General features: G+C 47.2%; 1 protein-coding gene across 1 annotated transcript in view; it reads right to left on the minus strand.

Moving 5' to 3' along the window:
* Nucleotides 1-14,493, minus strand: part of LOC147108370 (cathepsin K-like) — a 43,223-nt gene extending 28,730 nt beyond the window's left edge. Inside the window, exons 1-5 of the mRNA XM_086006038.1 lie at nt 14,326-14,493; nt 4,656-4,772; nt 3,227-3,385; nt 1,380-1,604; nt 15-183 (exon numbers count right to left, since the gene is read on the minus strand). Coding sequence (XP_085862164.1) covers nt 15-183; nt 1,380-1,604; nt 3,227-3,385; nt 4,656-4,772; nt 14,326-14,472 — 817 coding nt within the window. The 5' untranslated portion in view covers nt 14,473-14,493. The remainder of the gene's footprint in view (nt 1-14; nt 184-1,379; nt 1,605-3,226; nt 3,386-4,655; nt 4,773-14,325) is intronic.
* Nucleotides 14,494-15,263: the final 770 nt, after the last annotated feature.

Genomic DNA, 15,263 nt, shown 5'->3' on the forward strand with positions numbered 1-15,263 from the left:
AATGGCATCCTCACCTGAGCTGTAAAACTGCCACGATGCCAATGATGAATCAATCACCACAGCTATGGGTCCAATTTCAGCCACTGCTCGAGTCAAAGCTTCTTCATCACCATAAGGAAGTATCTCATAGCTCTTGACAGAAGCCACACTCTCAGAAGCATTGTATTTGCAAGATTCACCACCCTGTGTGAAAGAAAAACAAGCGGGAAATTATAGATAGCAAATTAACAGTTCTTAGATTCGCATCAGCTGTGGCCCAGTGGGTGGCACTCGCGCCTCGGTCTCAGAAAGTCATGGCCCCACTCCTGAGACTTGAGCATGAAAACCAGGCTGACACTCCAGTGCAGTGCTGAGGGAGCGCTGCACTGTCGGAGGTGCCGTCTTTCGGATGAGACGTTAAACCGAGGCCCCGTCTGCCCTCTCAGGTGAACTTAAAAGATGCTGAACAGTGGCCGGGAATCTCAGTGCACTACATGGCCTCAGGTCATCCTAAAGCGCTTTACAGCCAATTAATTACTTTCTGAAATGTAGCCACTGTTGCAATGTAAGAAATACAGCAGCCAATTTGCACACAGCAAGGTCCCACAAAAAGCAATGTGATAATGACCAGATAATCCGTTTTAGTGATGTTGGTTGAGTGATAAATATTGGGCAGGACACCGGGGAGAAATCTCCAGTCTTTTTCAAAATAGCACCATGGGATCTTTAATGTCTACCTGAGAGGGCAGGCATGCCTCAGTTTAACGTCTCATCTGAAAGACGGCACCTCCAACATTGCAGCATTCCCCCAGTACAGGCACTGGAGTGGCAGCCTAGATTTTGTGCTCAAGTTCCATGGCGTGGGACTTAGGACCCACAACCTGACTCAGAAGGTGAGAGCGCCGCCCACTGAGCCCCGGCTGACACAACACAAGAATGACTTGGGATCCCTCTGCTCCATGGTGCCACCTGAAATAGTTTTATTCCCCACAGCATTAACATCACGTCCAAAGGACGGCACCCCTAACGGTGTTCCGGAGTGCCAGTATCTGCTGTACACTCAAGTCTTTGAGTGATGCATGAACCTGAGGTGGGATTACAATCGACTGAACCAAGCTGACAAACATCTCACCGCTGTTTATGGGATCCTGCTGTGCGCCAATGAGATGTTTCTGATAAGGTCCTATAAAAATGCAAGCAGTTAATTCTTATATATTTGAAACTATAATTGGTTACATATTTATTCCAATGGGAGGCTCAACATATTATAATTAACAAAGTAAAGTTTGGTGAGCTTCATTTTAATAAATTGGTGGCGCTTTTAAAATACATATGTGTGTTTTAACGTATTTTAAGTGTGAGTCATTGTCAGAATGGTGAACTCCAGCAATTAGATGTACCTTTGCAGTGTAGGCATAGGTGGACGTAGCTTCAATTCCTCCGCTCTTACATATGTAGTCAAAGGCACTCGATGACCAGCCTCCATTGCATCCATAGGTTCCAATCGTCTTTGAACAGTCAATGAGGTTCTGTTCACTCAAGGCGATGAGGTTGCCCGTCTTCTTGAACAGCTGCCCTTCCAATACCCCGGTTGCACCGAACGCCCAGCAGCTGCTGCACTGACCCTGGTGGAGAAGGTTATGAGATTAAGCTCCACTCCTAGACTTGAGCAGGTAATCCAGACTGACTCTCCAGCTCAGAACTGAAGGAGTATTGCACAGTCGGAAGTGTCATCCTTCAGATGAGACATTAAGCCGAGGTCCTGTCTGCCTGTCTAGGTGGACCATAAGTAGCAATCCTTGATGAAGGGCAGGGAGTTCGATCCATCGAAAAACAATGGACATTTATGGCATAGAACTAGGCCATTCCACCCAACATGTCTGTGCCACCTTCTTCCTGGTGGAATCCAATTGTTCCACTCTTTCCCCTCAGCCCTGCATCTCCCTCTGCTTCAAATATTTATCCCGTTTTACCTTAAAAGATGCAATGGTCTCTGCCTCGACCACACCCTGTGGCAAAGCATTTCATGCACCAACAACCCTCTGTGTAAAGAAGTTTCTTTCAATCCCTCTCCTGGTGCAGGGTTCGAACCCTGCTCCAGACAGTTCCGGCTCTGAATTCAGAGCCAGCGGGATAATCGCGTCCGGTGGGTGTGGGTAGCTCCCCTCCTTATTGTATGGGCTGTGGGAACCCATAAAACACTCCTGCTGTGTAGGGCTAACCCCCCTATCAGCTGGTATAAGGATGGGTACGGCCATGGAAGCAGCGTTCACGTGGTGGCCTGTCAGACTGGCAATCAGCCTGAGAATGCTTCCATTATTTCACACTGTTCTGTGAGGGAAGACTGTGAAGATACAAAAACAACAACAACTGGCTCTCCAACCGAGGTACTCATTGGGTAACAGGCTTGGGGTTGGGAGTGCATTGTGCACCCTCAAATTTACCATGGGAGGTGCAGTTAGTGCCCAGCTCCCTCAAATCAACCCATGCGCGACTGGAGGATGACTGGTGTCTGTGGCACCGTGCCCTAGCTCTGCCTTTATGAGAGAAGGGGAGTGAACTAGGAGAAATGAATGTGCACTAAAGCAATTAATAAGTCTCAGTAAACCTCTTGATGGGGAAGTGAGAATACAGCTGATTGATGCAAGCAAGCTGATGGCTGTACCTAATATACTGGGTGCTTTGGTTTTCTGAACCCGTATCATCGTAATAATAACTGCATTTTCTGTCACACTGAAACATCTCACATTAAATATTCATTTTGGACGTGGGCATTGCTGGCAAGGCCGGCATTTGTTGCCCTTGAGAAGGTGGTGGTGGGCCTTCTTGCTGAACTGCTGTGGTCCATGTGGTGAAGGTACACTCACAGTGCTGTTAGGTAGGGAGTTCCAGGATTTTGACCCAACGATGATGAAGGATCGGCGATATATGTACCCAGTGAAGGTAATTACTGGACATATATCGCCGTTATACTTCAGAAGTGATGGGACTATTACATAAGCAAACAGGGAAGCCATTCCACAGCAACAACATCCCATAAACAGCAGGAAGATGAGTGGCCAGTTCATGTGTTGTTCCGGTGGTGTTGGCTAAGGGTGGAATGCTGCCCAGGGCAATGGGAGCACTCCCCACTCTTTTAAAGAGGACAGGTGACTGAGCAAAGCCGTCACACAATGGCAACGACAATCTCCGTGAGCCGACAGCCCTGCACTGAATGTTGAATTGACGACAGGAGAAGAGTTGGTACCTGGTTCTTTGGCTGGGTAACGTAGCCGGCAGCGCGCCAGTCCACACTCTCGGGAAGGTGATGGGCATTTCGGGCCTTAGACTTCTGTCGTGTCTGGTTATTTACTAACACTTCTTTCAAGCCATGTGTGTTGAATAATTGAGAAAACTCCTTTTCTGTCTGAAAAAAAAGAAAAAAAGAACTTGCCTTTGTACATTGCCTTTCACGACCTCAGGACACCCAATGAAGTACTTACTGCTGTAATGTAGGAAATGCAGCAGCCAATTTGTGCACAGAAAGCTCCCGCAACCAGCAATGTGATAAATGACCAGATAACCTGTTTTAGTGATATTGGTTGAGGGGTAAACATTGGCTTGCACACCGGTGAGAACTCCCCTGCTCTTCTATCGAAATAGTGCCGTGGGATCTTTTACGTCCACCTGAGAGAGCAGACAGGGCTTCGGTTTAACGTCTCATCCAAAAGACGGGCACCTCTGACACTGGGGTGTCAACCTAATTCATGTGCTCAAGTCTCTGAAGTGAGACTTCACCCCACAATCTCTGACTCAGAGACGAAAGTGACTACCAACTGAGCCAAGGCTGTCACCTGAAAAAAAGGAGATCTGATCCCACATCACCCACAGCAATGACATCTAGAGCCATATTAATCATGAGACTATGTGCAGAGAAGATTTGGGGCACATTTTACTTCTTAAGTGAGTAAGATTGACAAAATGGAGACAAGGGTAATGGAAACTTGCAGATAATAGTGAGTTTTTAACTTTTTGTTGGTCTATTTAGATTATCCAATCAAGATCCCATTATCTGCAGATAAGACCCACGTTTTTCTATTTTAAAAATGAGGTATTCTTGAATAGAAATGCTCATCTTGCCAACTCCTGTTGGTCTTCATCCAAAGCTCTGGCGATCACTGGTCCCCAGCCCACAGCTATATTAGGTGACAATCACTTATTCTGTTGGACCAATAGGCCAGATCAAAATGTTCAATTCACTTCAGCTTGTTTATGCAACACCTAGCCCCAGTCACTATGGACCACATTGATAGCAGATCTTATATTGAGTATTTTTTTGTTTAAATATTTGTTCTCAGGATGTAGGCAATGCTGGCAAGGCCACATTTACTGCCTATCGCTAGTAGCCCTGAGGGCATTAAGATTGAACTATGTATTGTGGGACTGGAGTAATGTGTGGGCCAGACCAAGTATGCATAGCAGATCCTCATCCTTAAAAGGCATTAGCGAACCAGTTGGGGTTTTACAACAAAGCCAGCAGTTTTGGCAGTAATTGTATCTGGTGCCAGTGCACAAATGGCCAGATGTTACTGAATTCCATTTTCCAACTTGCCGTAGTGGGAACTGAACTTACAACCACTGGACTGTAAGCTCAGTACCGTAATCAATAGGCTAACATACCCAATAACGGCACTCACCAAATCGCCAAAACTATTCATGCCCATTAGATATGTAGAATTTCCTTGCTTGTCATTGTGGGTCTTAATTTTCTTCCGATTGTTCTGCCATATTTCTTTCCTGAGAGACTCTGTTTTCTGAACACAGAACAGTGATAAATTACTGTAAGATGCAGTCGACATGAATGGGCGATACATAAAAAGAAAGAAAGACATGGGTTTCTATAGCGCCTCTCACGATACCTCATAATGCTTTACAGCCAATGAAGTACTTTTGGAGTGTAGTCACTGTTGTAATGTAGGAAATCCAGCAGCCAATTTTCACACAGCAAGCTCCCACAAATAGCATTGAGCTAAATGACCAGATAATCTGTTTTTGTTCTGTTGGTTGAGGGATAAATATTGGCCCAGGACACCAGGGTAGAACTCCCCTGCAGTTCTTCGAAATAGTGCCATGGGATCTTTTACGTCCACCACTTCATCTGAAAGATGGCACCTCTGACAGTACAGCACTCCTTCAGCACTGCACTGAGGAGTGTCAGCCTAGATTATGGGGGAGAAATTCAGTATCACCCCATTTGTGGCGCCGTTGTCGGCCGTGCGCAAAGATTAGCGCCTGGCGCTAATTATCGCCTCCGACTGCAAACTTGGCTTTTATCGCCCCTGGAGTTGATAGGAGTGCTAAATCAGGTGCTTCCCACCTGTCTTAAGGCGCAAAGACTGAGGAGCGAGGTGATCTGCCAGCACAGGAGATCGTGACGGTAGTGTTTAGCGCCGCCGCAAAATGTCTAGTTAATTTCGTGAGCGGCGCAAACATCGCCGCGCCCGGGCGCTAGTTGCTTTGCGCCCCAATTAGCACCCTCTTAAGGCACTAACGGGAGACGCAAACCAACTGAATTTTTCCCCCTATGTGTTCAAATCACAGGAGTGGGACGTGAACCCACAACCTTCTAAATTCAAGAGGCGAAGGAGCTAGTACTGAGCCACAGCTGACATCTGACAGATCTGTCTCACACAGGGGCCACAACCTGGAAGTGAACGCTCCAGATCTGCCGGTGGAAGGGAAGGCTTTGTAAAAACAGGTCTTCAGGGTGGTCGGGCTTGGCGAATTCAGTAAGTTCACTCCGGCGTCGCTGTCGGCTGCGTGAGACCTGTAGAGCAGGAGAAGCAGCGCAAGCCCTGGGCTCCTGGGATGTAAAAGCAACTTTAGTTTGTATGTCCTTTCAATGTTACTGTTCATTGGTGTCAAGTTTGGGATTTCAGACTATGCTGACATAGACTTTGTTGTGATATATGTAAAAAATGCAAAGCTTATCTGTCAGGGGAACAGGGCTGGGAGATAGGGATTAGAATTTAGGCGCGGTACCTGTGTCAATGTGTTACAGACAATAAAAGATAGTTTGACATTTTAGCAATCATTCAGACTTACTGGTGCTGCCACAACTCTAATCATTTGAATTCATTGTCAAGTTAGGCTGGTGAATTTGACTCCTGGGTGAGGAGGGTAGACAGTTTGACTGAAAGCTGACATTGAAGACAATAGAGAGGGGAAGTTTTGCCCTGGGCTGAAGGCCAAAATGCAAGGATTTGGTTCCTTATAGTCAGTAAATCATTCTGGAAATACGAGTAATACAGTCCATCAATGTGCACTGGCACGGCCAGTTCATGACCTTCCCTATGTACAGGAGGGAGGTGAAACTGGGTGGGATAAATGAGTTTCGATTACAAATGGTAATTTATATGTCGACGTGCTATAAAATACAGTTAATATGTCTTTTTTGGCTGTTTCTGACCAAGTGTTCCCTTGGTCCACCTTTGGTCTTGTGAAAGACTCAAATTCAGATCACAAGGGGGTACTCCTGTTACACCCCCAGGTTACACCAACATACCTGTAGATATAGGTCAGAGCGAGTCAACAATAAAGGTTAGATGTTCAGATTACTTACAGGAGTGACTGACAACACTGATCACGAGAAGACCTGAATTTGTAGCAATTGGCTTAATCTGGCCTCAGGTGTTAGATTGTTACTGACTTGTAAAGGAAGAAGAACGAAAGAACTTGCATTTCTATAGCGCCTTTCACAACCTCAGGAAGCCCCAAAGTGCTTTACAGCCAATGAAGTACTTTTGAAGTGTGATAATGACCAGAACATCTGTTTTTAGTGATGTTGGTTGAGGGATAAATATTGGCCCAGGACACTAGGGAGGACTCCCCTGCTGTTCTTTGAATAGTGCCCTGGGATCTTTTCCATCCACCTGAGAGGGCAGTCAGGGCCTCAGTTTAACATCTCATCTGTAAGGCAGCACCTCCAACAGTGCAGTGCTCCCTCGGTACTGCACCATGCCAGCCAAGATTTTGTGCTCAAGTCCCTGGAGTGGGACTCTGAACCCACAACCTTATACCTCAGTGGTGAGAGTGCTACACGTTGAGCCACAGCTACCACAAACCTACGCACTGTTAATTTGATATCTATATTTTTCCATCTGTTTTGTTTTTCACAGGATAGCGAATCTTGCAAATGCAATACTTCTGAGAGTGTGGCTTCGATCACGGGCTATGAGATACATCCTTATGGTGACCAAGAATGCTACCACTGAGCCACGGCTGACAATTAAGACTGTTATTATCACTGTATATAATATGACGCTGAACACTTCCTTTTTTGAGATTACAGACTAACACGCCATTGTGGGACCTTGGTGTAATGTATGTTGAAAATGTTGCTATTAAACTAAATTTAGCTGTCAAGTTCAAAGGTCAGCAGGGCCGGGAGGTTTGAATTATGATTCAGATGGGGTGTATGAACCAATGTGCTGCAGACATAGTTTGATATTCTAGTGGCTGCTGCAGCAAAACTAGTCATGTGAGCTCAGCAGCGGTCATTGCCAAGTTAGGCTGGGGGAATTGTTCTTTTACTATTTTTCATGTGATCGCTTTCTTGCCCCAGTGTTGTACCTGTTGCTGTGTTATTCAAAACTAAAAAGAAAGAAATAACTTTATTTATACAGGGCTCACAGGTCATCCCAAAGCACCTCACAGCCAAGGAATTACTTTCTGAATTGTCGTCACTGTTTAAACGTAAGTAAACGCGGCAGCCAATTTGCGCTCAGCAAGGTCCCACAAGAGATAAATGATGGTGGTGTTGGTCGGTCAGGACACAGGGCAAACTCCCCTTGGGCCTTTTCTATCCAGTGGAATACGCAGACAGGACCTGAGCATAACTCTTCAGTCAGAAGGCTGGCCTGAGAATTTCCACAGGGGTTTGTCCTGGTTTCCCACCGTAACTTCAGCAGGTGATCGGTGGGACCCCCTGAAAGGAAACGATTGAAGACAGCAGGAGGTTGGGATGACCTCTGCAGGATTTCAGGGACGGCATCTCCAACAGTGCAGTACTCCCTCAGTACTGCGGGAGTGGGGGGGGGGGGGTCGGTGAAGCCCTACTCTTCTGACTAAGAGGCAAGAACGCTACCACTGAGCCAATCCGACACTTAAAATGCTAAAAAAGGTTCAATAAAGGAGGAGGACTGCATGGCACGGTGAGCCCGCATACTGTCCTTTCACTTTTTGGTCCTGAGTTTGAATCCAGTGCACTGATGGGCTGAAAGACTCCTCAGTCTTGTAGCTAGCTGTAATGTCCAGCGTGAAATTAATCTGGACAGTCTCAGCACATTGGGTGTTACGGTTTATGCGTTACTTTGGGGAAAATTTGCCTAGAAGCTGAAAGGAAAATGTTAAGAAATTGATATAAACTCCAGCCAAAGATTCAGTGAGAATTTACAACTTGAAGAGGAATGAAAGCACCCCGACTTCAAAATCCTTGTCCTGGTTTACGAATCCTTCCCTGGATCTGCAACCTTCTCCAGTCCTGCTCATGCGCTCTGCTTTTCCCATTCTAACCTCTTGCATTCTCCTCGACCCCATTCCAAGGTCAGTGACAGAACCTTCAGCCATCATGACCCTACACTCTGGAAATCCTTCGTTAAGCTCCTCTGCCTTGCTTTATCTCTCCACCTTCAAAATCCTCTTTCAAACATACCTCACAACCTACACTATTGGCCACATCCCCCAGCCACCCTTATACTCCTGATGTGGTCCGACTCCCACCTTAGGATGTTTTGTTATATTATAGGTACTATATAAATAAGTTGTTGCTATGTGAGTACAGTACTGCAATTGGTACTGTAATTTGGGTGTTGTCCGTGGCTCAGTGTGTAGGACTATGAGTCAGAAGGTTGTGGGATCATGTTCCCACTCCAGAGGATTGAACACATAATCCAGGCTTCCACTTACTGTGCAGTGCTGAGGGAGTGCTGCACTGTCGGAGGCGCTGTCTTTGGGATGAGAAGTTAAACCGAGGCTGTGGTGTATGTAACTGTTCTACCTTTAAGAGAACTATTGTATGTAACCGTTCACCTTTAAGAGAACTATTTTAGGTGTGGCACTACTTTATCTTGGCTGCTGTATACTGTAATACCGACGGTGACCACACCGGTATATAAGTGCTGTGTCAGGATTTATTGGGCAGATTCGCCCTGACCTTCGAATAGTAAAGTCCTGTTAAAGTTACTCTTGTAGTCTGTGTATTAATTCGCCATAATACCTACAGACTTTACAGTGGCGACGAGTTCGATCTTACCCTGCGGCAACAATACTTCCGAAGCAGTTAACGAGCGTCGAGAAGAGGCACCCGCCCTCGTCGTTCTGCTGAGAGAAAACTTGAGTCTGCAGAGCAAGGAAGAAGGAAGAATTCAGACACGAAGCCTTCCATCAGCAACAGGCACTGATTGTCCCTTCTGCCACGGTGGTGAGTGAGCCGATCAGCACGAGAAGCAAGTCGGCCACGGTGACTGTGAGTAAAGGGAAAATAAAAAAATAAACGGAGGATAAGGGCGGTGAACTCGACCACGGTCGGGGGAAAGGAGCCGGACAGAAGTCGGGCCCAGAGGTGCTGAGACTGGGGCAGCGTGGAGCACGGAAGCCGCGGTACAAGCGGGCTGGGAGACGCAACGGCGTCGTGAGACAGCTAGACCGCGACCGGCGAAAAAGGCCGGGCAGCTACCGAGGCCACGAGGCGCTGCGACCGGGATCGTAAGGCGCGGGAAGATATAAAAATAAATAAACCGCGGGGAGCTCAGCCGCAGCCGGGGAGGAAAGCACCGGACTGCGAGAGGGCTGGGAGGCGCGATTGGAGTGAAAAAGGCCGGGCAGCGACCGAGGCCACGAAGCGCTGCGACCGGGATCGTAAGGCGCGGGAAGATATAAAAATAAATAAATCACGGAGAACTCAGCCGCAGCCGGGGAGGAAAGCACCGGACTGCGAGAGGGCTGGGAGGCGCGATTGGAAGCCGCTGAGGGAGAGACAGAGCCCGAGCGAGCGGGAGAGACAGAGCCCGAGCGAGGGAGACTGAGCGAGATCCAGCCAGCGGCTGAAACTGTTCGCCGTCAACGGGTTGTACCCAGCGCCGGTTGCCCTGCCGAGAAAAGGGAACAACAGAGCCCGAGCGAGGGAGACTGAGCGAGGTCCAGCCCAGTGGCTGAAACTGTTCACCGTCAACGGGTTGTACCCAGCGCCGGTTGCCCTGCCGAGAAAAGGGAACAAGGAACGCACTGAAGCTGACGCGCAGGCTGCGAACCCCGAAAGGCAGCGGTCGTCGCCCGAGGGAAAAGCTTACCCCTCCCGCCAGGGGAAGAAACGCGGGAAGCCGCCAGTAGGCGGGGAAGATGACAGAAGCGGGAAACCGCCATTTTGAAAGTGGGCGGGGGAAGAAGACAAGCGCGGGAAACCGCCATTTTGAAAAAAAAAAGTTAAAGAAAAATTTCGTGTTTGTTTCGCAGAAAGATAGTGAGAGATAGTGAAGATGCCTAAGCATGGTAACATCAACAACTTCGATTCCGAGGTGGAAGATTGGGCCACGTACGTAGAACGTATCGAGATATATTGTGAGGCCAATAAGATAGCAGATGATGATAAAGCTCTCACCTTATTAAACGCAATGGGGGCAAAGACATACGGGCTATTGAAGCATCTTCTATCACCAGCTAAGCCGGCGGATCAGACTTTTGCTAATATTGTTGCTGTCCTGAAGGATCATTTGAACCCCACACCACTGATGTTGGCGGAACGATTCAAATTCTATGCGAGAACGCAACGGAAAGAGGAAAGCAACGCGGAATACTTGGTCGAACTGCGTAGACTAGCGAAATACTGCCAGTTTGGGGAAAATCTGACAGAGGCATTGAGAGACAAGTTCGTGTGCGGGTTGTCGAAGGAAGGAACACAAAAGCGTCTGCTAGAAGAGAACGATCTCACACTTGATAAGGCTGTCCTTATTGCAGCATCACACGAAGCCGCAGCGAGAGGTACAGCGGAAATGCAGCTGAAGGCAGCGGTACTCAGTGTGGATCAAATTACTTCGGGTACATCGAAATGTTATCGTTGTGGGAAGACAACACACGACCAGAACCAATGCTGGTTTAAAAACCAGGAATGTAGAAAATGTGGCAAACTTGGTCACATAGCTAAGGTATGCCGGTCAGGAAAGAAGACCAACAACAACAAAAAAAAGTCACAGCAGGAAAAGTACAATAAGGTACACAAGGTGGCTGAGAAGAGTTCAGATGAACAGAATTCGGATTCAGACCCAACCGTTCAGGAACTGGGTAGTCTGAGAATTCACAATGTGAGTAAGGAAGCTGACCTGCAAACTATCTGGGTCATGCTAAAAATAACCGGAGTCCAAGTGAAAATGGAATTGGACACAGGATCAGCCCTATCAGTCATAAATCGAAGGGATTACAACCGGCTATTCTCACACATACCCTTGAGAGATACCAAGATCGTATTGCAGACATACACGGGGCAGAAAGTATACCCCATGGGAAAGATAAAAGTCAAGGTGAGAGACAGGGGCAAAGAACACCAAGGAATGTATTTATATGTACTACCTGAGGGAGGTCCACCACTTCTGGGACGGGAGTGGATCTGGGAAATAAACATGGAATGGCACTATTTAAAAGCAATAATGAGTGAGAACTCGGTGAAGACAATCAGCTCAGACTCTGAAACGGATGACGATAAGACCAGCCCAGGTGCGAAAGACATGTTTAAAATGGACTTGCTGACTAAGGTTGGAAAAACGAAGGAGTGCATAAATGCTTATGCTTCAGAGGAGAACAAAGTTTCAGAACAGAATTCCACTGAACAACAACAACATAGTTTGACAGAGAATTCGGAGTCTGTCCAGTTTACAGATATGCACAATTCTGAGGAACACTGGGCTCGAACTCAACTCCATTTCAAATTACAACAGCAATTAGAACAATTGAGTTGCCGTCTCGAACAAGAGATGAAAGCAATGAAAAAGTTCTGTGACACAGAGTGGGAGAACCTGGAAAGACAACAGAAACAGCTGATGGAGAAAAAGGAGCAGGAGCACACAAACCGTCGGGGCAAGGAGGCCAAACGAATCAAAGCTGATTCGGTTTCAGAAGGTGCGTGCTTTAATCTGGTGGAGCAAGAGGTTCAGCAACTGAAAGCGCTTGTTAGCGGATTGCAGGCAGAAAAGACTGATTTGGTCGCCATGAACTCCGAGCTCCTACTGAAGTTGGGTGCAGCATCACCGGACGATTCAAGTGGGGAAATTCGAATGGTGGAGGCTGCGGATGATGGCGAAGTAGAAACAGCAAAGGAGCCCCAGGGCAAGGTTATAAACAGCCCTGCAGCTACTGGGAAACGTATGAGGTCAGAAGAGTTAACGGTCAGCCAACTCTTTCATATGCTGAAGGACAAGACTCTGAAATGGGAACAAATTGAACATGAGTTTAAATCTTCAAAGGAGAGGGGTTTGGAGTTAACGGTCAGCCAACTCCTTCATATGCTGAAGGACAAGACTCTGAAATGGGAATAAATTGAACAGGAGTTTAAATCTTCAAAGGAGAGGGGTTTGGAGCTCCCAAAAGTTATTGAAATAGCTGAGGTTGCAACACAGACTGAGAAGATGGCAGCAGAGCAACCCTTGGATGCCAAAAGTACGCTGACTCACATCAATGTTGAACAACAGAAGGTTGAAACAGCTGCTGCAGTAGAGGGATTGAATAGTCCGATCAACCAATCTCCGAATGAAGTTGAAGTATTGAAATCACAAATGACGTCATTAGTAAAAGACTTGCAGGAAGCCCAGAAAAAGCTGGATGAAGCTGAACGCCTGAAGAAGTCTCTTCAGGAAAGATGTCTGGATTTGGAACAAAAGCTGGCTAATGTCCAGCTGGGTATGGAGGAAATAGAAGACCCTCTCACTGGCCTAGCTCAAGATGACACCGAATATTACCATGACCTGTTGGACGACATCGAATATTACGATGACCTGTTCTGCCCAGCTTGTGATGAAAACTCCCAAAGTGCAGAAACCATGAAGAATCACAAAAAGTCTAAGGAACATCGGGAGATGGTGGCGCTACTACGGAAAAAGGAGGACGAGAAGGAGGAACTGTGCATGCAGCTGGCAGCTGACAGTGGAGCCCAGAGAGTCGCCAAGAAGCAGAAAAGGAAAAGACGAAGCAGAAGATGATGATCATCTGGACCATCATCATCACTACTAGATCACGCATGGGGTCCCTTCGAACGGAGCCAAATCAGTTTGGAAGTAGAAAAAACTTCCCAAGGTACTCAAGTTTTTACAAGCCAACAATGCTGGTTCAGAAGGACGGAAGTTCAAGCTGTTAAGTCCAGTGAAGGACTATTGGATGAGTCACTCCAGCAACGTGAACCGACTACACCACAGGGAACTGCTACACCACTGAGGTGTTGTCAGGACCGAGTCAAGAAGTATGGAAGGCGCATCCACCGAGATTGAATCTGTGAACTGTTTTCCGCAGAGACTGAATCTATGAACTGTTTCCCGCAGAGACTGAATCTGTGAACTGTTTCCACAGAGACTACATCTGTGAACTGTTTCAACATGAAGTTGGATATATGTTATGATGTTATGTTTAATGGGGAATAAGTATGTTGTAAGCTAAAAAGGGAGGATTGTGGTGTATGTAACTGTTCTACCTTTAAGAGAACTATTGTATGTAACCGTTCACCTTTAAGAGAACTATTTTAGGTGTGGCACTACTTTATCTTGGCTGCTGTATACTGTAATACCGACGGTGACCACACCGGTATATAAGTGCTGTGTCAGGATTTATTGGGCAGATTCGCCCTGACCTTCGAATAATAAAGTCCTGTTAAAGTTACTCTTGTAGTCTGTGTATTAATTCGCCATAATACCTACAGACTTTACAGAGGCCCTGTCTGCTCTCTCAGGTGGACTTTAAAGATCTCACAGCACTATTCGAAGAAGGGCAGGGAAGTTCTCCTCGTTGTCCTGGCTAATATTTATCTCAGAACTAACATCACTAAAACAAATTATCTAGTCATTACCACATTGCATTTTGTCGGAGCTTGCGGTGTGCAAATTGGCTGCTGCGTTTCCTATATTACAACAGTGACTAAGTACTTGGTTGGTTTTAAAGTGCTCTGGAATGTCCTGAGGTTGTGAAAGGTGCTATTGAAATAAAAGTTGTTGCTGTGGCAATTGGTAGGCCTCATAACTTGCAACAACCATAACTTCTAATTCTAGGAAATAGGAAGGTTAGGCATCTGGAATGTGTCCTGGATTGATTTTCTCCACATCTGGGATTTCTTACCTTACTGTTATATTTCTTCCCATGGGTGGCCTTCCAGGTTTCCCAGTCCTCATTTGAGCTTGGGGTGGTTGAGGAGGCACAGACTGTGATGAGAACACAGGCCACGAGCAGGCAAAGCTCCATCATAAAGTATCTAGAAGGTGACATGTCACAGTGTAGATGCCTTTGTGGAAAGCTGTAAAATGGGAGGGTAAAGTAGACATGGAGACATCTTACAAGTCAATAGCTTTCCTTTCCTTCTCAAAGATCTAATTTCCCCCCTAATTTCTGTAGTGTATGTACCTTTAAGGGGAGAACTACTTTTTACAGCTCCTGTATACTGTCGTGCCGGCAGTGACCACACCTGTATATAACCCTGAGTAGGGATCTGTACTGTTAGTTTTAGAGCAACCCTCATCCAGTAAACACCTGTTGATTGTTCCTCTGCAGTCTCTGTCTATTTCTTGAAGGACACCAAACATCAAGATTCACGGATTTAACATTGGTGACGAGTCGATTCGAACCTACCTGCAACTCTGCAGAAGGAGGCCGATTCCAGGGGCACGGGCATCGACCATCCGGGGGAGACTCCAGCGAGACGGGCTGGCAGCAGGTACGGCGCAGACCCCTTCCCGGACGGCGGTGGCTGGAGCCGACCGACGGCACAGGGGAAGGCCGAGCAGCATCGACGGGGTAAGAGAGAGGGTAAAGCGCACAGGGCGCAGCCAGGGTTGAAGACCGAGCGGCGTCGATGGAAAAAAAAAAAGAGAGAGAGGGTAGAGCGCACGGGGTGCAGCCGGGGTTCAGGACCGAGCGGCGTCAATGAGAGAGGCGTGCAGGAAAACGCACAGAGTGCGGCCGGTGTTCAAGGGCTGAGCAGCGTCCGCGGGGGGAAGAAGGAAGAGCGGGGGAGACGCCATTTTGAGCCAGCGGAGAAGAAGGGAGAGCGCGGGAGATGC

This window comes from Somniosus microcephalus, chromosome 13 (assembly GCF_052327205.1).
Source record: "Somniosus microcephalus isolate GS21.2 chromosome 13, FLI_Smic_1.0, whole genome shotgun sequence".
NCBI classification, from domain to species: domain Eukaryota; kingdom Metazoa; phylum Chordata; class Chondrichthyes; order Squaliformes; family Somniosidae; genus Somniosus; species Somniosus microcephalus.